The sequence below is a fragment of the Manis pentadactyla genome, chromosome 11 (assembly GCF_030020395.1).
Source record: "Manis pentadactyla isolate mManPen7 chromosome 11, mManPen7.hap1, whole genome shotgun sequence".
In the NCBI taxonomy this organism is placed as follows: domain Eukaryota; kingdom Metazoa; phylum Chordata; class Mammalia; order Pholidota; family Manidae; genus Manis; species Manis pentadactyla.
The window spans coordinates 106546140-106570784 of NC_080029.1; the positions used below are offsets into that span (position 1 = coordinate 106546140).

General features: G+C 39.6%; 1 protein-coding gene across 1 annotated transcript; it reads left to right on the forward strand.

The window, feature by feature from the left end:
- Window positions 1-2256: 2256 nt before the first annotated feature.
- On the forward strand, window positions 2257-10395 carry POLR2M (RNA polymerase II subunit M). The gene is made up of 4 exons (XM_036903009.2): window positions 2257-2511; window positions 4190-4837; window positions 7249-7453; window positions 9224-10395. Exons 1-4 carry the CDS (start codon window positions 2399-2401, stop codon window positions 9368-9370), a joined length of 1113 nt encoding a protein of 370 aa, XP_036758904.2. The 5' UTR covers window positions 2257-2398; the 3' UTR covers window positions 9371-10395.
- The last annotated feature ends 14250 nt before the right edge of the window (window positions 10396-24645 follow it).

Consider the following 24645-nt stretch of genomic DNA (forward strand, 5'->3'; position numbering starts at 1 on the left):
ATATTCCTCTTTCTAAAAGTTCTCCATTTTAAGTCCTCTCCCCCCAAAATTATGCTGTTAAAATTTGTGTTCTAATACTTATCTTTGTTTGATGGCTTGATGAATTATAAAAGAATACTCTGCCTATTTTCATTTTGAAGTGGAAATACCTGCTTTTGTTTTAGGGTGATATTCCTTCACTTGCCAAACCTCTCGGTTACTAACAAGAGAACTAGACAGTTCATGCATGGATGTTGTTAGGAATTCACATTTGTACTATGACATTTTGAAGTCCTAAGCTATGTTGTATAAAAGATTCTATTCCATATTACTGAAAATACCTTTATAATGATTATGGTTAATAATTATAAAGCTTAAGATCTATACACACGGAAGAGACATTTCATTAAGTGGAAAAGGAATTTGGGGGAAAGGTGGGGAGAAAAATTACGAGAGAGGGCAATTCCATCCATTAGTACCTGCTGTATGCATTAGAGGAGACAGAAAAGTACAAACATATCTCCCTAACAGAGTTCCCTGACTTTACAATTTAAAAAGGAAAAAGAAATCACCATGCAAACACAATTGGAGAAGTATAATATGCTTCATATAGTGTAAACTCTACCCAAGCACTTTAGTTATGCTCAAAAGAGCAATTTGGGTTGGAGTAATCTAGGAAGGGTCAGGGAGGAAGTGAAGCATGAGCTAAAATTTACATTGGTCTAGGGGAAAAGGGACAGCCTTCCATAAGAGGAAAACAGCTGGGGGTGAACTTCTGAGGCTTGAGAGAAAGGTACCCTTGCCTTGAAGACACCTGTGGCCCAGGATCAGGAAAAGGGGTTCACTACTGTGGGGGGAAAAAGGCCTCCAATGGCAGTCCAGGGACAGGATGAAGGTTGTTTTGGGGGAGCACACAAGGGACCAGCTACCTGATTCATGAGCTTTACTGAAGTATTTCTTATTTAGCTAGGCCTGGAGCAGGTTTTTGAAGTCCTTGAAAGCAGGGTTTATGTTAACAATTTTGATACATTAATCTGATCTGAATAGACTAGATTGGGAGGATACAGAAACCACTTCAACTGCACTCCCTGATGAAGCTTCAGATTTTATCTAGTGCTTCTGTCTGATTGGGAGGGAATTACCTGTGTTATTGCATTTTACACTGAATTGAGATTGTTTCCATTATCAAAAAATGAGGAGGTGGTGTTGAAGACTAGGGGAGGGGAGTGAATTTCAAACCTCCCAAGTGATACCTGTTGTGACTCTTGCATTATCTCTGTTCTTTACTAGACACAGCTCTGGTGGCTGACCTATAAAGAGAAGAGCTGGGTGTGATGCTTGTTATACTGCCTTTCACTTCTCAACAGCCTGAGAAAAACTAAATTTTTAACCTTTGCTAATAGATACAAAGTGAAGATTTTAAAATCGGTGTGGTAGAAAGAGCAGCTGGGCATTTGAGTTTGAAATCTGGTGGTGTCACTTACTAGTTTTGTGCCCCGGTAATACTTAAGTTTTTGTGCCTTTGTTCTTCTATAGGCAAAATAGGGAATTGTGAGAGATTCTCAGCAGGCCTGCATGGCACCTCCCCCACGTGGCCCCCATCAGCTCTTGTGGGCCTTTGGAAATGTGTGTGAAGGGACTGGGGCTGGGTGGAGTGGCGTTTTGGATTATATACAATGACTCAGGAGTGCTCAATCAACTAGTGGGCAAAAATCAGACACTAAAAGTCTTACAATGCCTGAGGCAGTGCACAAATGAAGTCCTGCTGCAAATATAGCACCGTTGAAAAATACTGATGGTCCCTAAGGATCCTTCCAACTTTAACATTTGAGGACTTCACTAAGGCTTGGGCTTGGGAGGCGCCACACCATAGGCCAGTGCCTCCCAAGCTGGTCCTGCACATTCCCCCAACCTCACTAATGGCTAAGTAACTCGTCACTCAGGTTTCAGCTTGTATTCACTCGTCAAACACCTTCCCCGGTGCCCATACCAACTTTACTATAATTTCATTACTTCTTGAGTAAGGTCTGCCCGCCCTTCACCACTCGGTAAGCTCCATAACGGCAGGAGCTGTGGATGTTTGCTGAGGTCAAGTGGCACTCAGTGAATGCTTGTGTGATAAACACGAATCAAGGAGCAGAGAAACAACCGCACGAAAGCGAGGCGGGGCGGGGCTGCGTGACGCCACCCGTAACTCCCGCTCCTTCCCGCTCCTCCGGGCGTCCCCGCCTCCTTGTCAGTGTTTGTTTCCGGCGTTTCAATAAAGCTCGCTTCGGCTCGAAGAAGACCTAGTCTTCCGGGAAAATGGCGGCTCCCGCTCGTGCCCCGGAGTCCCCGCCGGCCGCGAATCCCGCGCTAGCGGCTGGGGCTGCCGAGGAAGCCGAGTGCCCACCGCCTCGCCAGCCGCAGCCCCAGCGCAATGTCCTCGCTGCCCCGCGGCTTCGAGCCCCAAACTCCCGAGGACTTGGGGCCGCAGAGTTTGGCGGAGCTGCAGGAGATGTTGAAGCGCCAGGAGAGACTTTTGCGCAACGAGTAAGCTTGGGTACCGCCGAGTCACCGCCAGGTTCCTTCGGTCGGGCGCTGTGGACGCGACCCTCCCCGCCCCCGCCCCATCCCCTTCCCTGGAAGGTGACCCTGCCGCAGTCTGATTCGTTCCAGCCCCGCGGGCCGTGCACGGCCTACAGTCGCGGGGCCGGCCGCGGCCTGGCCAGGCATGTACCGCCTGTCCCGGTGGCTGGTGTGCTGAAAGGCTGCTTAGCATTTCAGCCGTTCATTAGCTGCCCGTTGCTTGTATTTACTCAGCTACTGAGAAGGGTCTCGGAAGCGAGGGTCTGGATCCTAAATCTCTTTGTACCTCCGACCCTCCTCGTGCCCAGCAAGTCTTGTCAGTTTCATCTCAAGATCCCGTTTCTGCGGAGCCGGAGGAAGTGGGAAGAGTGGGATAGAAAGGCTGGTATATTCTCAGAGAAAGTTTGACTCTCATTCAGCTGGTAGGTTTAACGTATTTTAGCAGGGGAACGATACAATCAAAGTGGTTTTTAGGAAACTTGACGCAGCGTGGTTTGAAGGAATAAGGCAGAAGACAGATTCAGAGAGTTTTTCAACCGGGGGTTATAGTAAAGTGAACTGGAAAGTTAGTTGTAGGCTAGGGGAAACTGCATCGTTCGTGCATAATTTGAATTATGTAGTTGACAGAGATGGCAGAAGTTTCCAGAGTGTGTGGAGAATGATTAATAAAAATAGGAAAACTGGGGGAGGGGAACAGGTCAGAGGTTGGTAGTACTTGAGATGTGCTGAGTTGAAGGGAGAGTCAATTATATCTCGTTAAAAGCTGCATAAGTGGCCATGAGGCTCAAGAGAGGGAAATTAGGAATTTCAGCTGGAGAGGGATGTTAATAATTGAAATTATGGGGATGAATGTAGTGTCAGAGAAAGAAAAAAAAAGAGCCTGAGATGTAACCTTCCCTCCACATTTATAGTTTCTTATGGCTAAAGAAAAGAGAATCTGAAAAGGAACTTCTGTCAGTCAGCAAATGGAACAAATATAAATGATCACCTGGAGGCTTCCTAGTAGAGACAAGTATTTTTCACTTTGTGAGAATGGATTTTTAATAGCAGCAAATAAACTTTTTGGGCTCTGGAGACTTATTGAACATCCCAAAGAGCTCTTGTTTTATGTGTATTACATCTCCGAATGTTTATCAGTATATCAGGAATTACAAGTGAAAAATCTTTAAAACACAAGAATACACAGCACGCACAATCAGTTAGCCATCAGAGCAATGATATTGCCAAATATTTGGCCCGTGGAAAACTCCATTGAACCATGTGAAAAAATGAGTAAAAATGGCAACTAGTGTCTTACGAAAAGAGTTGAGCTTGCAGACCCATCTACCTCCCCTCCCTAGGAAGGCCTTAGAGATCACACTTTAAAAACTGCTGGTTTTTGGCATGTCTTTTATGGATATTATATGCTTTAAATACTTCTAAAATTCTGATTAGATGAGACAGATGAAGCATATTCCCTATTCTTCCTGCATCCCCTTGTTTTTTGGGGCATTTGGATCATTACTCATAGTGTTTTGGGGTGGTTGGAAATCAGATTTTTACTTAAAAATAGATTTTCCTCTCTTTGTGGATAATGCTTTGTCTTTACATCTCAAGTTTAAAATATGTCTCTAACATATACATATTCTTTTCCATTTGACAGAAAATTCATTTGCAAATTGCCCGACAAAGGTAAAAAGGTCTTAGGCTCTGTTGTCAAACTGAAAGCTGCCATTGCAGAACGTGAAGAAGCTAGAGTAAAAAGTGAACTGTTTCATCCTATTAGTGTAGATTGTAAGCTAAGGCAAAAAGCAATTGCAGTTATTGATGTGGACACGGATAAGGCCCAGAATTCTGACCAGATACTTGATACTTCATCACTAGTTCCCAGCTGTTCCTCCATAGATACCATCAAGTTATGTAAAGCAACTTCGCAACAACAGGGACTTGTACATCCTATTCACAAAGGCGATGAAGAGGCTCCAGACATTGAGTACACAGTGAACAAGCGTCCAGCTTCCAGCAGCAGAACCAGTGTGCTTTCCTCATCTGAAGCCAGTGAGCGTCTCCCTCAGCATCGTGTTTCAAGTCAAGCAGAAGATAATTCTAGCAGCTCTGACCACCTGTTTATTGATAGACCACAAAGGATCACAGTTGCGGACCCAGATGAGCACCACTCACAGGAAAATACTGGTACTGAGAAAGAGACAGGCTTCGGTAGTAGGACACAGAAGAAACCTCATTACATGGAAGTGCTAGAAATTCGAGCCCAAAACCCTGTGCCCCCACCACATAAATTTAAAACCAACGTGTAAGTACCATCAGAAACAGGCTTGTCACAGGAACATATTTGTTAAACCCAAAAAATTGGGAGGATGCTTTAAGTTTAGAGGACCTTGTGTGAGAACTGCTTGTAGTTAGGAATGAGCATATTGTGGAAACAGACCAGGGTGGCTGGAGTAGAGGATTCATGTTGGAAAATGTGTTAGTTTTTTAGCCAAATAATTGAAAAGGTTTTAAATAGATGGAGTATTAAATTTCAGGAGCCTTAGCCCATATTTCATAATAAACACAGAGTTAGATAATTTATTACGACTTTTTTTCCCTAGAACCACTTTCTGGTATCCAGCTCCCCCTTTGACTAGACTGTAGGCTAAGGGAGAAGCAATTGCAGGAGCTGATGGACTTTGTCAACAAAAAATATTTGTGTGCTCACTGTATCTAAGTAGGAGGTAGTAGTTTTACACAGAAGTAAAGCTTCTGCTTGTCAGAATCTAGATGAGGACTCGAGGTCTACACATGTGGAGGGAAATTAAACTATATGACAACTTCTGGGGGAAGGGAGCAGAGAAGGGGTTAAAACTGAAAACAGATTCCTGCAGGAGGGGAGACTAACCCTGCTTCCAAGTTGTTTGTCATAGTTTTTTTTCCTGAGAGCTCCAGGTTAAGAAAAGCTCCTTGGAGAAAAAAAGATATTTCTTACTTGAATGCAAATGTCACATTCAGTACAGGAGTAGCCACTGGTGCCTGCCCAGATTTAGGAGGATGTATCATCAGATACAGAGTAGAACCACTACTGCTTTCCTCTGAAAAACTGAAAGCCTCTAGTTGAAAACACCTAAAACACTTTAATTCTAGTGACTTTACTCCTACCCCAATATTAATTTTTTTTTAACTTCGAAACATTTTATTTCATCTGTATAGAAAACCAGCATTATATGACATTAACTTTTAATTTAGAAATAAAAAGTAATCTATGATTAGGTGATCTCTCATCTTGGGTGCGGTTTGGTATCTTTCCTTCTAGGAAGACAGAAAACCAGACGTAGTATCTAGTCAGTTAATACAGTGGAATGCACTGAGCCTGGTTCTGTACTACGGTCGTTTAGCTGGAAACTGGGGGTTGGGGATGGACACATAGCCAGAGTGCCTTGTGTGCAGTTGGAGCAGATCAGGAAAGGCTGGCCCTTGATGAATCAGTAGGCCGTAGACAGGTGGGTATTGAGGGGACCATGATGAGTAGCCTCTGGCTCCTTTTCTCTCTTGGGCATCCTGCGTACTCTTGTGGCTCCATGTACCGTCTGGATCCTGGAAGCTGTCCCTCCTCTACCTCTAACCCAGGTCTTCCCGAAATTTGAGATTGCATGGCCAGTTACCTATGAAATGTGACTACATGGGTGTTCTCTGGCCCCTCAGGTTTATCGTCCAAAGTCTCTTGTTTTTTCCCACATTGACTTGCTCGCATATTCCTCATTAACAGTGGGTTTTTCCCCTAAGGTTTCTTCCTTGTTTTTACCCCTTAAGTGTCTTCCTTGTCCTTCATATCTGCTAGCCATAAAGACCTTCATTTCCTTGATCTTTATCTCTAAGCATTCTTATCTTCACCCTCTCTCTTGTCAAAGTAAGACTCATCTCTCCTATGGGCTGTAACTGGCCTGTTCCAGCCTCTAGTCTTAACTACCACTCTAGCCTCTGAACTGCTGTCTGAGTAAAATCTGTAAAAGGCAAATCTGAACCTGTTAGGTTAGAATAGAGAACTCTTCATTGTGATCTGGACCCAGCCTACTTGCAGCCTTATCTCACTGCCTTTTCTGTACTCTGGCTCCTGTACTTCCTTTGTGCCACAGCCTGGTACCCCTCGCCCCTGTTGGGGTGCCCTTCTCCCCTCATTTACACTGTGAGCACTTATTTCCAAGGCTCCTCACATTTCACTCTCTTGAAGCTTTCCTGACAGCCTCCCTATTCACCATTAGAACTGGCCGTGTTCTTGATTCCCAGGTGCCATGTACAGATGTGTATTGTATGCGTGGCAATATATTGCACTAAAACTATTTGCAAGTTTATTTCCCTCTGCTGGACAGTAAGCCTCTTTGCAGATGTTTTTTGAAAAAATGAAAAGACTGCTTCAGTTCAAGTAAAAGGTTTTGAACAGAGAAAGAAAGGCAGGAAGTTTTTTTTTTTACCTATTATCTGTTAGAGAAAGTGAGTTGTCAGATTGCTCTCCAAAAAGGTGCCAATTTAAATACTCCTGTTTTAGAAATAAACGTGTTAAAAAGGAAAGATTTTGTATCTCCAAGTGTAAAATCGGTAGACTGCTTACTATTAACCTTTGTGAAAGAATTCTAAACTTAAAGGGCCACTTCTGTGTGTGTGAATGTTGTAAATGTATGTCTATAAAGAGAAAGTAGTCTGATGGCATAACATAAGTTTTCCCTCCTTCAGATTACCTTTACAACAAAAGGATTCATTCAGTCATTGGCAGAGAGGAGGGCCCCCCGTTTCCTCAGCAGAAAGACGGCACAGGGATAAGAAGCACCTTGATGACATCACAGCAGCTCGGCTTCTGCCGCTTCACCATCTGCCTGCACAGCTGCTCTCCGTAGAAGACTCTTTGGCACTTCAGAAACAGCAGAAACAGAATTATGAGGTATTTAGAGTATTGTTTCTTGTCTGCACGCTGGATGGCAGGATTCTAAACCAGAATTTATCCTGGGCAGTTCAGAGAGGACAGAATTTAAGAGAAGGGATTCGGAGCTAGAGAAATGGGTGGCTAATGCCATTAGCTCTCAGATGTGTGCCTCTAGGGTTCAGAGAGTTCCAGAGTTGCAGCAACTGCAGGAAACAAGTGGAGATGGCCATAGCTACCTTCAGTATCAAAAGTGGTGTTTGCCAGGAAGTCGGGGGCACTACTGCAGAATGGCACGTCTTTGAAAGTCCAGGCTGTTGGGATAGTAGCGGTATTGCTTTTCTGTCGTCTTCTGGGTAAAACTCACATGAGAGATTCTCAGCAGCAGAATCTAACCAAGAACCCTGCTAAGAGTATCAGGGAGGTATGGTTTCTAGGCTTCCATCTTCTGCACTGCAGGGGAGAGTATAAAGGGTAGTGTGTTTCCAATGGATAATTGGACACTATGCTTAAAAGCATAATCTGCAGGTCCCTGTAAAGATAGAACAATCTCCTATTTTTTAGTGTCTTAATTTTATATAGCACATTCTTCAAAGATCTGTGTGTTCCGCATAGAACTCTAAATACATACATTGACAATTATGTACAGAATAATGAAAGGGATGGGAGAAAATAAGTATGAGGACCATAGGGAGAAAAGTAATAGTCTGATATACTTAGATAGTAAAAATTTGAGCCTCTAGGAAAACTTGCTAGTATTGCTTAGCTAGATTTTAATCAGGTACTGTACACCAGTTAATACAAAACTAGGCTGTTACTTAGCCTTGTTTTTCATAAAAGCTCAGTTGGCATGGACAGGCATTTTCAAGGCATTCCTTTTTAAAAGCCATTTTTCTTCTCAGTGCATTAAAAATATTATTGGCTAGTTATGACTATAGCATTGAGGAATTGTTTAAATTGTTTGTATGATCTTAAATGCCTGTGCTAAGATATTTTTAGGTTGAATTAAACCCTTAGGTTTAAAATTGGTCTCCTTGGCAGAGTAGTAAGCAGTAACTCGTGCTTCAGTCCTGCCCGAATTATGACCTGAGGGGAAGGATCTAGTGAAGTCCAAGTGATAAGGGAGAAAGTATGAGAAAAATGAAGAGCCAGGTTTAGGAATGAGCACTGCCACCTGCCATTAGTTGATGGGAATGTCCAGGGGTCTATCTAAGCACACTGCCAGTGTCTAAGATTTACTTGGGCTTTTTGTTGCTTAGTAATTTTCATGGGAACTTAAGTTGGAGAGGGACAGTCAGCTTTTTAGTATTAGTTTCTTGATTTTCATTGTGACATGGAAATGTAACTCTCAAGCCCAGAAGTCATGATTTAATCTAGGAAAGAAGATTCTTTCAGTTGGAGAATTGGCACAGCATTAGTGATTTTTGATATTTGATAGCTCAGGTTGTTTTGTGAGTTTATGTATATACATCATGTGTCCACATACTTAAAAATGTATCTGTGTTAATGAATCGTGCTAAGCTAATTACTCAGTTTCTCATGTAGAGGTGGAATATTTCAGTGCCCTGTTGTTACTAATAGAAAGCTGTAACAACAACTGTAGCAGACCAGTAGCTTAGACCAGCATTGCCCCTTGTGTCTGTGGGGGGCACAGTGTCAGGCTGGCCACGGTGCTGGAGAAAGCACAAAGTGCAGTGGTCTGTCCTTTATTTCGGATTCTGTTTAAAGGCCTGCCCAGTGAAAAATTGTAGGGAAAAGATGTAACTTTCTGCTTTGCTTTTTGTTTTAAAGGAGATGCAAGCCAAGCTCGCAGCACAAAAATTAGCAGAAAGACTGAATATTAAAATGCAGAGCTATGCTCCAGAAGGGGAGACTTGGAGGAAATACCGAGAAGTAAGGGATGAAGATGATGATCCGTCCTCCGACGATGAATTCTGAAGTGAGCTTTGGAATAAGCTCCTACATCTGTGCCTGTGGAGATGTCATTATCTTACATCAGACTTGCTAACAAGTATCAAGATCAGTGTCAGACATTGAGGGAAAGAATTTATAAAGTTATGAAAAAGGTAGCTATAAAAGTAGCCCAGTTTGTCTTTCAGAAGATAACTCTCATGCACTTGAAAAGTTTCATATTTGAATATTGTGTTTAGTCACATTGTATTAAAATTTTGCAGTATGTTGTGTGTTGGTCTGATACTTTAGTATATAGTAGAGCACATTTTTTTCCTATAAGCCAAATGAAAGCAGAGAAGTGCTGCTTTCCTTATTCTTATTACCTCTATCAAATAGCATTTATTACATCTTTCAGTGAAAATCATTTAGTTGTCCCAGGCACCACCTAAAGTGAATTAGGAAAATATAGTTCCCTCCTTGTCTTGAGTAATGAAGGGAGTGTATTAGAGATTTTTGTGCATGTTTGCATGGGGTTATTGAGGTATTGGATGTGAACTGCTAAGGAAGACACTCAGAAAATGCTTACATGTTTGTTTCCTCCTTCTGTCTTCCCCTTAGGAAGAATGTTATCTTTCTTTTGAGTAGGAACAGGAGTACTTTTAGTTGATGCTGGAGGGTGGACAGTCTTTCTAGATGATGAGATTGGCTTGGGGTACTATGAGGTATAGAAAAAAATCTAAGATGACTAATGTAGGTGAAGGGAGAAGCCATTCTTATGCTTCACTTGAGTTCATTGCTCTAATAGATGATAGGTTTAGTTTGGTAAGAAAACCCAGGTTTGTTTTTTTTCAAAGCTACAGTTGAATTGTCATCAATATATTGCTTTTTTTCCCCCCAAAAGAGGCATATGTAGGCTGCAGAAACTTCAATTTCATATATATAATTGTTTATGTAATTTTAAGTGATCATATGATTGTCTCTAGAGAAATTAACACTCATTAGAGATTTCTTTGTCTAATGTTGGAACCTTTAAACAGTGTTGAAAGGAAGAATAAAATAATTAGAGCAACTTCACAGTGTTAATGGTGATGTTTTACTGGTGCTTAAGTTTACTTTAGGAGACCTCTTACATATGAAATTTGTCTGAAGTACGTCTAGGTAGGTGTGATGGGAAGAGATTGGTTCTCTATCGCGCTCTTCTGGGTGCAGCTACTGCTTTCCATCCCCCAGAAAAGCAAATGGAAAAGTAAACTGAGCTAACAAATTCATTACTTTTCGTTTCTAGAACTAATAGGAAGTGATTTCACAACACAAAATTATTTGATGTTCTTTCTTTATAGAATAAAATAATACATGTTATTTCTGGAAGGCTGGATAATATGGAAGGGCTCGCATGCATGTACACACAGTCCCCTGTAATCCTACCACCCAGAGAGAGTCTCTCTTAACATTTGGATATCTGTACTTTTACATACTTTTCTATGCATAGCTATATATTTACATTTTTAATAATGCAATCATACATTGGTTCATAGTGTGCTCTATTATAAACATTTTCTTATATTAAATATTTTGCATTTTAGATAGCTGTAGAATATTCCATCTTATGGGTATACCATAACTTTTAAAATCAACTTACTGTTTGATTGTTAATTATAATGTGACCTGTAAACAATGATGTGATCAACATCTTAAAAGATCACACCTGTACAAAAATGGCTAATTTCCAGAAGATAATCTTTTTGGAAGTCAAATTGCTAGATGTGAAAGTAAGTTTTTGAGAATCTTTGATATACATTACTCACCACAAAGATATGTTCTCTACATTCCCACTGCAATATATCATACTCCCTGACTTGTAAATTGCTATTTAAAATATTTGCAAATGGAATAGTTATAGAAAAGGATTACCTTTAAAATTTTTATTTCTTTGATGACAATATAGGTTGGGTGTTTTTTCATGTGTATTGGCCATTTTCATTCTTTAAAACATTGCTTATTCATGTCTTTCCTATATTTTCTTGGAGAGTTTGCTACTTTCACTGTTTCATAAGTTCTTTATGAATTAAGATGTTCATTGTTTGTCATATCTTACTGTTTTAGTGTGTTATTTGCCTTTTAATGCAGTTCATGGTGTTTTGGTGTAGAGGTTTTCTTTAGGAGTCCATCTTTGCAGGTGTGCTTTAAGTATGCTTACCACACCCCAAGGATGGATACATTCTTAATTTTCTTCTAGTACTTTAAAAAATTTTCACTTTTATACTTACTTTTAATTCAAAAGGAAAGTTTTAATGTAAGATTTATTTGGGAATATTATATGGGGGAACATTTAGCTTTAATTTTTGCAAATAGTTGACCAGGTTCAGTGTTATAAATCACAAATTTCCCCACTGATTTATATGCTATCATAGAATATTAAATTCCTATGCATCTTGTGTCTTGGGCCTATTTCTGGGCTTTCTAGTTTTTCCCACACTGTTCTAATAATTATGGGTTTAATTAATATTAATGTTTGGTAGTACAATTCCTCCCTTGTTCTTTTAAATTTGTGAAATATATCCTACAGAGAAGTACATAAAACAGACATGCTGTTTAATGGATAAGGGGAAAGCTATGTAATCACACACCAGATGCAGAAAAGCAATTGGCAGCACTCTAGAATCTCCCTGTGTGTCCCCTCTTGACACCACCTTGTCTCCCGGAGCTGACAACTATCCTGACTTTATAGTAATTCTTGACCCTTTTAAAAAATGGTTTTACCAGTTGTATATGCAATAATTTAGTCTGTTCTGTCTACTATTGACTTATAAAATGGAATCATACTGTATGTGGTATCTGGTGTCTTTGAAACATTGCTTATAAAATTTACACCATGTGTAGGTGTGGTCTATTCATTTTCATTTCAATGTAAGGTGCCACTTCATTAATGCTACTTTATTCTATGATGGGCATTTGTATGATATTTTCAGTTTTGGGTATTAGAAGCAATGCTGCAATGAGTATCTTTGCACATCAATACTTTTCTGTAAGGTACTTACCTAGGAGTATAATTCTGGATTATAAGGTATGCATATCTTTACCATTTAATATTCTTACCAACCTTCCCCCAACTCCACACTGTCCATTATGTGGGAGAGTTCTAGTTCAGCAACACTTGGTAATGCCAGACTTTAATTTTAGCCAATGTGACATTGGTTGTAGTTTTATTTTGCATTTCCCTAATAAGGAATGACATTTGAGCATTTTCATGCTTTTGGCCACTGGATTTCTTTCAGAAATTGCCCATTCAAAACTTACGGCCGTCTGTCTGTTGTGTTTGTGTCAGCTGTCTTTTTCTCATTGAGTTGTAGGATGTGTTCTTGATGCTAATCATTATATGGTTTTGTTTGTTGTAAATATGCCCTCTCTCTGGCTTACTTTTCATTTTCTTCATGGTATTTTTGATTTAACAAAAATTCTTAATTTTAATGGCAAATCTGTTAATTTTTTATGTTTAGTTTTTTTTAAGAAATCTTATCCTGAAGTCATGAAAATATTCTCTTATATTTGAAGTTTTTTTTAGTTAAAAAAATGCCTTATAATTTTGCCTTTCCCATGACATCTTTGGTTCCACGTGGGAATTGTTTGACTGTGAGGAAGAAGCCTGTAGAGCTGCTGGTGCTGGACAGCACAGTGTGCCTGTCTGCTGCACGGTGAGCACCTGTATACATCTGGGCCACTTGCTGGGCTCTCTGGTTCCATCAGTCTCTGCTAATGTTATGCCATATTACTTATGGTAGCTTTATAATAAGGCTGGAGTGGAACTTGGCATCCTATTCTTCCACAGTGGCGTGGCTGTTTTTGGCCCTTTGCGTTTCCATACAAATTTTAAAATCACCTTGCCACATTCCACAAAAAAGATAACCTTGGTAGTGCAAATCTCCATTCCTTTTTTAAAAAAGTTAGTCTGTCAGTAATCAATTAACTTTTTAGTCCTAACAATCTGTACTTTGAAACTTAGGAGATAGATTTGGAACCTTGTTCTTTATAAGCTTAAGAATATACCCTTTCAATAGAATGACTAGTTAGTATAGGTTAAATAGAAAATTTGGAATACTGTTCTAGTGTGAATACTGAAAGTATGGAGTAGTTTTAATTGAGAAGAGTTAGCAAATAAGAATTTTTTTTAAATGTTTTAATCAGTACCACATATACTTGTAGTAAAACAGGAAAACAGTGTATCTGGTCATGAACTCTTACCTTCAATTTTCAAGTGATTACATTAAGGGAAGGCAGTTGAGTGCTGAAGTTTGAGGCTTAACCTGAACTGTGGAAGATGTCATGAGGATTAATCTCATTACGTAACAGTCATCTATAGGATAATAATTCTCCATTTTCATAAGCCCTGTCTCTAATCCACATCACGTTCTCTGGGGCTAGGAGCTGTGAGTCAAGGTTATCTCCTTCCTGTAATGGGGATGCTGAGGTGATTTGCTTAAGGTCACTCAGAGCCAAGGAAAGAACCCAGCACTCCAGATTTAATTTTGTCTGAAATTTATAAATTTTGTCTGAAAATATTGCTAGTAAATACATCACTTCTCTTAATCAGTACCACATATACTTGTATTGAATTAAATAGTTCTTCTAATGATTGTGATGTAAAAATGAATGCATATCTTCTATTAGATTTTTAGAAGAACTGCATGGCCTTGAAAATGAATACCACAAATCAAGGTTACATCTCGGCTTTAAGAAGTCCTAATGTTCAGCAAGATCTCTGATCACTCAGGGTATTATTTGTCATGTCTCTGTGACTTATACTACAAAAGAGCTTTTTTTTCTTCTGATAAGTTTTGTATTTGGAATGTTTTGTTTTTAATCATCTTAGAACTGTGTGACCTTTTCAGCCACTGCTGGTATCTTCACTCTTCACTCTTCACTTGGTAGTTGGCTGCTAAAACTTTTTAGGAGAAGAGATACAAGGGAAAGTGCTGTCAAGTAACATAGGTTTTATTCAGCGGACCAGGTAAAATATGCCATTTTACTCTTTGCTAAAGGCTTCATGACAGTTGGTAACACTGAAATTAAAGTTGTTAGGAAAAAAAGATTTTGTCTTTGTACAGGAAAAGTTGAGAGTGCCTATGCTAAATAAAGAAAAGGATTATATATCCAGCTATTATGGGGAGCTTGTAGAGTCATCTAAAAAATATGGCAAATTGCATTATTGACTAGCTCCTTGACAGGGAGGAAAAACTTACAGCTATTATCTTAATTTCTGGCTGAAGTGAGGAAGCTTTGATACTGGGCCCATGAAATAAACCTAGTGTTGGATAATACTGAACTAGAGCCAGACCACAAATCAGAAGCAATTCTGAAAGCACAGCATAAAAGCCTGAACAATTAAATATGATCTATTACTTCCCAGATGATTTTAGAAAACTTGGAATAAAAAAAATGGCGAAAAGGAGGGTAAGCCACTGGAATAGCATTAGGTTATTAGATTTAGGATTTAAATGCCACTATTTCCTTGGAATCCAGTGGGAGGTTATACACTCTCACGACTGTTGAGTCTGTAAGATGAGGTCAGTGACCCCTTATCTAATGTATGGGATATGTTTTGAGAGAAAATTTTAAAGTGTGGTCCTTATAAAACACTTTGAGGTCTAGGAGAGATTCTTTATGAAAACCTTATTGTAACGATGGTAACAATTATGATTGAAGTTGTTTAGGAGGTACCTTTTGGTATATGAAGTAAAATGTTTTAAAATCACCACCATATGAAAGGTTTTAATTTAGCGTTAAAATTAACTGAGAACAATAGAGACTCCCCGAAAAGCTATTTTGACAAGGGGAAATTAGGACATTGGGCTAAGGAGAAACTCAGCTTAGTATGGGAAAATTTCACATTATTAAGGCCAAAAAATGAAAGTTGTAAATCAAATCCTTCTTCAGAGCATACAGAAATGCTCCTTAAAAGATGGAGTCTCCTCTTGGTGCTTATAAATTTTGTCTGAAAATATTGCTAGTAAATACATCACTTCTCTTAATCAGTACCACATATACTCGTATTGAATTAAATAGTTCTTCTAATGATAGTGTTGTAAAAATGAATGCATATCTTCTATTAGATTTTTAATAAGAAAGATGTCTTCTCCCCAGGTCAGAGTGAAGCACATTAGGACACTGTAATTGGCAATAGAAGGCAAATCTTATCTCATATTAGCACCTTTAGTTCTCAGGGAAGGAATGAAGCTTAGATAGCATTTGTTCCACATCCCACAAATGAGGAAACTGAGGCAGAGAGCAGCATGGAGCTTGTCTATGGTTGAGTAGCTTGTTCCGACAGAGCTGACTGTTTCTGCCCTAGCCCAGTGCTCCTCGCTTAATGTGCAGTCTATTCATAATTCGTTAACACATTTTTTGTAAAATTACAGAGAAGGCACAGTGCCAGAAGTCTATTTTCTAATTTTTAAACTATAGAAATGTTTCATTTCCTTAGGTAGTCTTAACTCTTGCAACTAGGTTTGGTCTTGGGGTTTGAATCTCATTGCTGACATCATTAATAAAAATTATAGGAGGTCTAATGGCTTCTGTGAAGCAAATGGATTTGAGAGGAGTAAACCTTTGAGAATTCCTTTTTTTTTTTGAGTGAGGTATAACATGTGACACATTAGTTTCAATTGCACAACATAATGACTTGATATTCGTATATATTATGAGATGATCACTCATAAGTCTAGGTAACACCTGTTACCATACAGTTACAAAAACTTTTTTTCTTATGATGAGAATATTTGAAATCTACTCTCTTAATAACTTCCAAGTACACAATATAGTATTAACTGTAGTCACCATGCTGTACATCACATCCCCAGGATATGACTGGAAGTTTGTACCTTTTGTCCCCCTTCACCCATTTTCCCCACCCCCTTAAATTCCATTTGAATTAAGATGTTAATGGAGTGTCTGTGACTACATCCAACAGCAAGCTAAATTTTGCCCCTCTTGGTTTGTTACCTCTCTTTCTGGGAACAAGAGGACTTGGATGAAAGCTCCACCCTTCTCAGAGCTTTCTGGATTTCCTGGCTCTGCCATCCTTGGGCTGGTCATCTCGGCCTCATCATATGCTGCTGCACAGTCTCTGCAGTCAGTACTTTGAAGGCAGGGGTCAAACACAGGATGAAGGAGTAGAGTTCTTTGCCTCACTTTGTGGCAAAGTCTCCGGTTTTGAGTCTTGTTACTAATTATCATTTCTCAGATTGCCTTTTTAATGGTTAAAAAATGATGGTTTCATTTACTGTCCAGTGTGTGATTGCTCTTCCAGGTTTCCACCTCTCAGTCTTATCCTGAAATGAAGTCTTGGTAGCTGGGGGTTATGTGCGTTTCTCAGCCCACAAGCTGTAACTCCTCTTTGCCTTTACTGTCTCCAAAGAGAATAAACACACTGAGAGCCTTATTAGTATGGGGGTTCCTCCCATAATTCATGGACAAAAGGAAACCTTTTGTACTTTGGAAATTTATTACACAGATATGGTACTTAGCATGCCTCACAATTGGTGTGTCTTCATACGTCCCTTGGGTAGCTCTGCTATAGGCAATGACCTCAATGTTCTGTATCATTTCTGTGGTATTAAAGTTTATTTAAAAATGGAAAATTTCAGATTTGCAAATTGTGTAGATCAAAAGTAGGCATTGGATAATGATGGACAGGGGACAAAGTGGCGTCCCTACTTTAGTGTCTTGACCCTGCTCCAGTTTATGGCTGCCATGATTTCCTCTGGGAAGAAACCTACTCATCTGTCAGAGTCGTTTGTTAAACACACATGATCCCGAAGGCAGCAAAACATCAATAAACTCTCACTAATTAATCCTCAGTGCATGTCAGTTCATTAGATGACTTTCCTGAAGGGCAGTAGGGCTTAAAGGAAGGGGAGATGAAATGGGCAAGTTTTGGGGAATTCAAAAGGACGGAAGAGAAGAAATGGAAAATGGAGAAGGACAAGGTTAGGAAGAAGCCTGGATGGACCCTGAACAGCTAAGGGGCAGCTAGGAAGCATAACTTGGATGAGTTGTCAGTCCCACTGTCTTCACCTGCTCTACCCCCACGTTCTCTTGAATCCACTCCAATCTCAAATGTTTGCTCCCAACATTCGCCCCCCAAAAAGCTTTTGTCAGGGTCACCAAAGGCCTTCACATTGCCAAATTCAGTTGTTATTCTCAGTCCTGCTTTTTCCTGACCTCTCAGAGCATCTGGCATAGCCGATCACTCCATCTTTCTTGAAACACTTCTCTTCCTGGTTTCCGGAGCAGTCCTCTTTCTCAGCAGTGCTCAGTGGCCACTTCCTCTTAGTCTCCTTTGCAGGGTCTTTCTCATCCTCCCAATCATTAAACATTGAAAAGCCCAGGGTTCTCTCTTTGCACCTCTTCTCCACCTACGTTCACTCCACTTATGACCTCATCTACCCTTGTGTTTTTTATTAATCTATCATTGATATACAATCTTATAAAGGTTTCCCATGAGCAACATTGTGGTAATTACATTCACCCATATTATCAAGTCCCCGCCACACACCTCATTGGAGTCACTGTCCATCCGCATAGTAAGATACTGTAGAATCACTATTTGTCTTCTCTGGGCTATACTGCCTTCCCCGTGATCCCCATACATTATATGTGCTAATCATAATGCTCCTTAATACCCTTCTCCCTCCCTTCTCACCCACCCTTCCCACCCCCTTCCCTTTGGTAACCACTAGTCCCTTCTTGGAGTCTGTGAGTCTGTTTTGTTTCTTCAATTTTGCTTCGTTGTTACACTCCACAAATGAGGGAAATCATTTAGTACTTGTCTTTCACCGCCTGGCTTATTTTCACCGAGGATAATACCCTCTAGCTCCATCCATGTTGTTGCAAACAGTAGGATTTGTTTTCTTCATATGGCTGAATAATATTCCATTGTGTATATGTACCACCTCTTTATCCATTCATCTACTGATGGACACTTAGGTTGCTTCCATATCTTGGGCTATAGTAAATAGTGCTATGATAAACATAGGGGTGCATATATCTTTTTGAATCTGGGATCTTGTTTTCTTAGGATAAATTCCTAGGAGTGGAATTCCTGGATCAAATGGTATTTCTATTTTTAGTTTTTTGAGGAACCTCCATATTCCTTTACACAATGGTTGAGCTAATTTACATTCCCACCAATAGTGTAGGAGGGTTCACCTTTCTCCACTTCCTTGCCAGCATTTGTTGTTGTCTGTCTTTTGGATGTTGGCCATCCTAACTGGTGTGAGGTGATATCTCACTGTGGTTTTAATTTTCATTTCTCTGATAATTAATGATACGGAGCATCTTTTCTTGTGTCTATTGGCCATCTGAATTTCTTCTTTGGAGAAGTGTTTGTTCATATTCTCTGCTCATTTTTTAATTGGGTTATTTGTTTTTTGGTTGTTGAGGTGTATGAGTTCTTTATATATTTTGTATATTAACCCCTTACCCCATATGTCATTTACAAATATATTCTCCCATACTGTAGGATGCCTTTTTATTCTAGTGATGATGTCCTTTGCTGTACAGAAGCTTTTTAGTTTGATGTAGTCCCATTTATTCATTTTTGCTTTTGTTTCTCTTGCCTGAGGAAATGTGTTCAGGAAAAAATCGCTCATGTTTATATTCAAGAGATTTTTGCCTGTGTTTTCTTCTAAGAGTTTTATGGTTTCATGACTTTTCTTCAGGTCTTTGATCCATTTCAAGTTTACTTCTGTGTATGGAGCTAGACAATAATCCAGTTTCATTCTCTTACATGTAGCTGTTCAGTTTTGCCAGCACTAGTTGTTGAAGAGGCTGTGATTTCCCCATTGTATATACATGGTTCCTTTATTGTATATTAATTGGCTGTATATGTTTGGGTTTATATCAGGGCCCTCTATTCTGTTCCATTAGTCTATGGGTCTGTTCTTGTGCCAGTACCAAATTGTTTTGATTACTGTGGCTTTGTAGTGGAACTTGAACTTGGGGAGCATAATCCCCACAGCTTTATCTTCCTTCTCAGGATTGCTTTGGCTATTCGGGGTCTTTTATGTTTCCATATGAATTCTAGAACTCTTTGCTCTAGTTGTTGAAGAATACTGTTGGAATTTTGATAGGGATTGCATTGAATCTGTAGATTGCTTTAGGCAGGATGCCATTTTGACAATATTAATTCTTCCTATCCATGAGCATGGGATCTATTTCCATTTATTGATGTCTTTAATTTCTCTCATGAGTGTCCTGTAGTTTTCAGGGAATAGGTCTTTCACCTCCTTAGTTAGATTTATTCCTAGGTATTTTATTCTTTCTGATGCAATTGTAAATGAAATTGTTTTCCTGATTTCTCTTTCTTCTAGTTCATCATTAGTATATAGGAATGCAACAGACTTCTGTATATTAATTTTATATCCTGCAACTTTGCTGAATTTAGATATTAGTTCTAGTAATTTTGGGTGGATTCTTTAGGGTTTTTTATGTACAATATCATGTCATCTGCAGAGACAGTTTGACTTCTTCCTTTCCCATCTGGATGTCTTTTATTTCTTTGTGCTGTCTGATTGCTGTGGCTAGGACCTCCAGTACTATGTTGAATAAAAGTGGGGAGAGTGGGCATCCTTGTCTTGTTCCCGATCTCAGAGGAAAAGCTTTCAGCTTTTTGCTGTTAAGTATGATGTTGGCTGTGGGTTTGTCATATATGGCCTTTATTATGTTGAGGTACTTGCCCTCTATACCCATTTTGTTAAGAGTTTTTATCATGAATAGGTGTTGAATTTTGTTGAATGCTTTTTCAGCATCTCTGGACATGATCATGTGATTTTTGTCCTTTTTGTTGATGTGGTATATGATGTTGATTGATTTTCGAATATTGTATGATCCTTGCATCCCTGCAATAAATCCTACTTGATCATGATAGATTATCTTTTTGATGTATTTTTGAATTTGATTTGCTGATATTTTGTTGAGTGTTTTTGCATCTGTGTTCATCAGGGATATTGGTCTGTTTTTCTTTTTTTGTATTTTTTTTTTGGTTTGTTTGGTGTTAGAGTGATGCTAGCCTCATAGAATGAGTTTGGAAGTATTCCCTCCTCTTCTACTTTTTGGACAAACTTTAAGGGGGATGGGTATTAGGTCTTCTCTAAATGTTTGATAAAATTCAGTGGTGAAGCCGCTTGGTCCAGGGGTTTTCTTCTTAGGTAGTATTTTGGTTACCAATTCAATTTTGTTGCTGGTAATTGGTCTGTTCAGATATTCTGTTTCTTCCTGGGTCAGTCTTGGAAGGTTGTATTTTTCTAGAAAGTTCTCCATTTCTTCTAGGTTATCCAACTTGTTAACATATAGTTTTTCAGAGTATTCTCTAATAATTCTTTGTATTTCTGTGGTGTCCATAGTGATTTTTCCTTTCTCATTTCTGATTCTGGTTATATGTGTAGACTCTTTTTTTTTCTTATAAGTCTGGCTAGTGGTTTATCTGTTTTATTTTCTTGAAGAACCAGTTCCTGGTTTCGCTGATTCTTTCAGTTGTTTTATTCTTCTCAATTTTATTTCTGCTCTGATCTTTATTATGTCCCTCCTCCTTGTAGTGACTTTGGGCCTCATTTGTTCTTCTTCTTGTAGTTTCATTAATTGTGAGTTTAGATTGTTCATTTGGGATTGTTCTTCTTTCTTGAGTAATCCTGTATTGCTGTATACTTTCCTCTTAGAATGCCTTTGCTGCATTCCACAGATTTTGGGGTGTTGTGTTGTTGTTTTCATTTGTCTCCATATATTGCTTGATCTCTGTTTTTATTTGGTCACTGACCCGTTGATTATTTAGGAGCATGTTATTAAGCCTCCATGTGTTTGTGGGCTTTTTTGTTTTCTTTGCATAATTTATTTCTAGTTTCTTACCTTTGTGGTCTGAGAAGGTGGTTGGTATAATTTCAATCCTTCTGAATTTACTGAGGCTCTTTTTGTGTCCTAACATGTGATCTATTCTGGAAAATGTTCCATGTGCAGTTGAAAAGAATCTGTGACTTGCTGCTTTTGGCTGGAGTGTCCTGTAGATGTCTGTAGGTCCATCTGTTCTAATATGTTCAGTGCCTCTGTGTCCTTACTTATTTTCTTCCTGGTGGATCTGTCCTTTGGAGTGAGTGGTGTGTTGAAGTCTCCTAAAATGAATGCATTGCATTCTATTTCCCCCTTTAATTCTGTTAGCATTTGTTTCACATACTTAGGTGCTCCTATGTTGGGTGCATAGATATTTATAATAGTTATATCCTCTTCTTGGACTGACCCCTTTATTATTATGTAATGTTCTTTGTCCCTTGTTACTTTCTTTGTTTTGAAGTCTATTTTGTCTGATACAAGTACTGTAACTCCTGCTTTTTATTCTCCCTATTATTTGCATGAATATCTTTTTCATCCCTTCACTTTTAGTCTGTGTATGTCTTTGGGTTTAAAGTGAGTCTCTTAGAGGCAGCATATAGATGGGTCTTGTTTTTTTATCCATTCAGTGATTCTATGTCTTTTGATTGGTGCATTCAGTCCATTTACATTTAGGGTGATTATCAATAGATAAGTACTTATTGCCATTGCGGGCTTTAGATTCGTGGCTACCAAAGGTTCAAGGGCAGCTTCTTTATACTATCTAACAGTCTAACTTAGCTCATTTATGATGGAATTTCAAACACAAAGTAAACGTTCTTTTTTTTCTCCCTTCTTTTTCTTCCTCCTCTACTCTTTATATATTAGGTGTCATGCTCTGTTCTCTTTGTGTATTCCTTGACTGACTTTGTGGGTAATTGATTTAATTTTGCATTTGTTTAGTAATTAATTGGTCTACTTCCTTTATTGTGGTTTTATTTTCTCTGGTGACAGCTATTTAGCCTTAGGAGCAGTTCCATCTATAGCTGTCCCTCCAAATTACACTGTAGAGATGGTTTGTGGGAGGTAAATTCCCTCAACTTTGGCTTATATGGAAATTGTTTAATCCCTCCTTCAGGTTTAAATGATAATCTTGTGCAGAGTATTCTTGGTTCAAGGCCCTTCTGTTTCATTGCATTAAATATATCATGCCACTCCCTTCTGGCTTGTAAGGTTTCTGTTGAGAAGTCTGATGATAGCTTTATGGGTTTTCCTTTGTATATGATCTTTTGTCTCTCATTGGCTGCTTTTAATACTCTGTCCTTTTCCTTGATCTTTGCCATTTTCATTAGTATATGTCTCAGTGTTGTCTTCCTTGAGTCCCTTGTGTTAGGAGATTTGTGCACTTCCGTGGCTTGAGAGACTATTTCCTTCTCCAGATTGGGGAAGTTTTCAGTAATTATTTCCTCAAAGAGACTTTGTATCCTTTTTCTCTCTTTTCTTCTGGTACCTCTATATGCAAGAGGTACCAATAATGCAAATATTGTTCCATTTGGACTGGTCCCAGAGTTGTCTTATTATTTTTTCATTTCTAGAGATCCTTTTTCTCTCTGTGCCTCAGCTTCTTTGTATTCCTGTTCTTTAATTTCTGTTTCATTTGCCCTCTCCTTTGCATCAACTACTCTGCTTTTAAATCCCTCAATTGTATGTTTCATTTCAGATACTATAATTTTCAATGTTTCTATTTCTCTCTTGAAGTCCTCCTCACTGGGCTCTTGAATATTTTTCTGTGGCTATGTGAGCATGTTTATGATTTTTATTTTGAAATCTTTATCAAGAAGATTGGTCAGTGTCACTTAGCCCTCTTTCTGGTGTTTGAGGGATTTTAGTTTGTACAAGATTCTTTTGCTGTTTCATATATCTAATGATTACTATGGAATAATAACTTAATATAGGTGGCACCCTCTAGTGGCCAGAAGCTCTAGTTTATGGAGCTGCCCAGCACCTGGAACAATGGTGGGGGTCACAGGTGAGTGGTGCTGTGCTGCCCGGAAGAAAGAGCTCTTTCCTGCTTTCCTGCTGCAGTGCCTGCCTCCACTTCCAGGGCCAGTGGGCGGAGCGTTCAGGGAGGATCCTCTGCATTATGCCCTTGCAGCTGCCATAGGTGTGACTGCCCTCTGGCTGGCCTTCCACCATGGCGGGGGAGCAGGCAGGTGTGGTGCTGGGTGGGAAGAAGGAATGGCTGTCCACGTATCACAGTGGAGGGTCTCGGCTCTGCATTGCCAGCCAGGGGTTGGAGCACCTGAATCTCCTGCAAGTTCCCAAACTGCTGGGCTGAGTGTTCCAGGACAATTTTGTCCACTTCTCCTTTCTCCTGAGCAGCAAGCTCTGTGTAATCCTTGCCCCTTTAGCATCCCTCTCACTGTTGGAACATCTTCCAAAGTGCCCACCTTTCTTTTGACTTGGAGCTGCCAGTTGTGGGTAGCTGTTTTCCACAAGCAGCTAGAATCTCACTCAGTCTCTCCAAGTATTCTGCCTGTCTTTGCCTTCCAACCCCCTCTAATCTTTCAGAGCACCATGTAATGTTGGTTTGTGCTCCTGGGGTAGATCTCCAGGAGTGGGTATTTAGCAGTCCTGGGCTTCTCCTCCCTCCCTACTCTATTTCTCTTCTTCCTCCTGCCAGTGAGCTGGGGTGTGGGGAGGGCTTGGGTCCCACCAGATTGCTGTCTGTTACTTTACCCGTTTCTGTGAGGTCTTCTCTTTTCCCCAGATGTAGGCCCTCTTTTGCAGTCATCTTTCTGGTTGATCTTTCAGGATTAGTTGTATTTGCTGTATTTTCATGTTATATGTGGTCTTGGGAGTAGGTTTCTGCCTCACTTCTCAAACCACCATCTTGTTTAATCCTCCCAGCCTTATGGTTTTAAATCCTCTTGATACATCATGACTCCCAAACATGTGTCTCTATCTCTGAACTCCAGATTCATATTCAGCTACAAAAAAAGAGCTCTGAGGAGAGTCCTGGCTCTTGGGCAAGGAATCAGGATATATCAGAGGTGGTGATGGCAGAGCTCTTGCTTTGCTAGTAACAAATTGAATATTCTTGGGCAAGTCACTTAATTTCTTGGGATATGAGTGTTCCAGTTTGTAAAATGAGGGAGTTGGACCTGTTTACCATCTTGCCAGATGTGTGTCTTAAAACAAGAACCCTGAGGAATATGGGATTTGGTGGCCAAAGGTGCTACTGTGCTCTGTTGCCTGGATTGTTCCAGGGGCCTCCTGTCTGGTCTCCTTGTGTCCACCTTTGCCCACTGTACTGTGTGTCTTGACACAGCAACCAGCATGATTTTTTAAAGACATCAACAGATCAGGGTCATTTTTCTGTCCCAGGCCCTCCAGTGGCTCCCATCTCACTCAGAATAAATTCCTTATGATGCCGTACAAACCCCACATCACTTCACCCTCAGTAT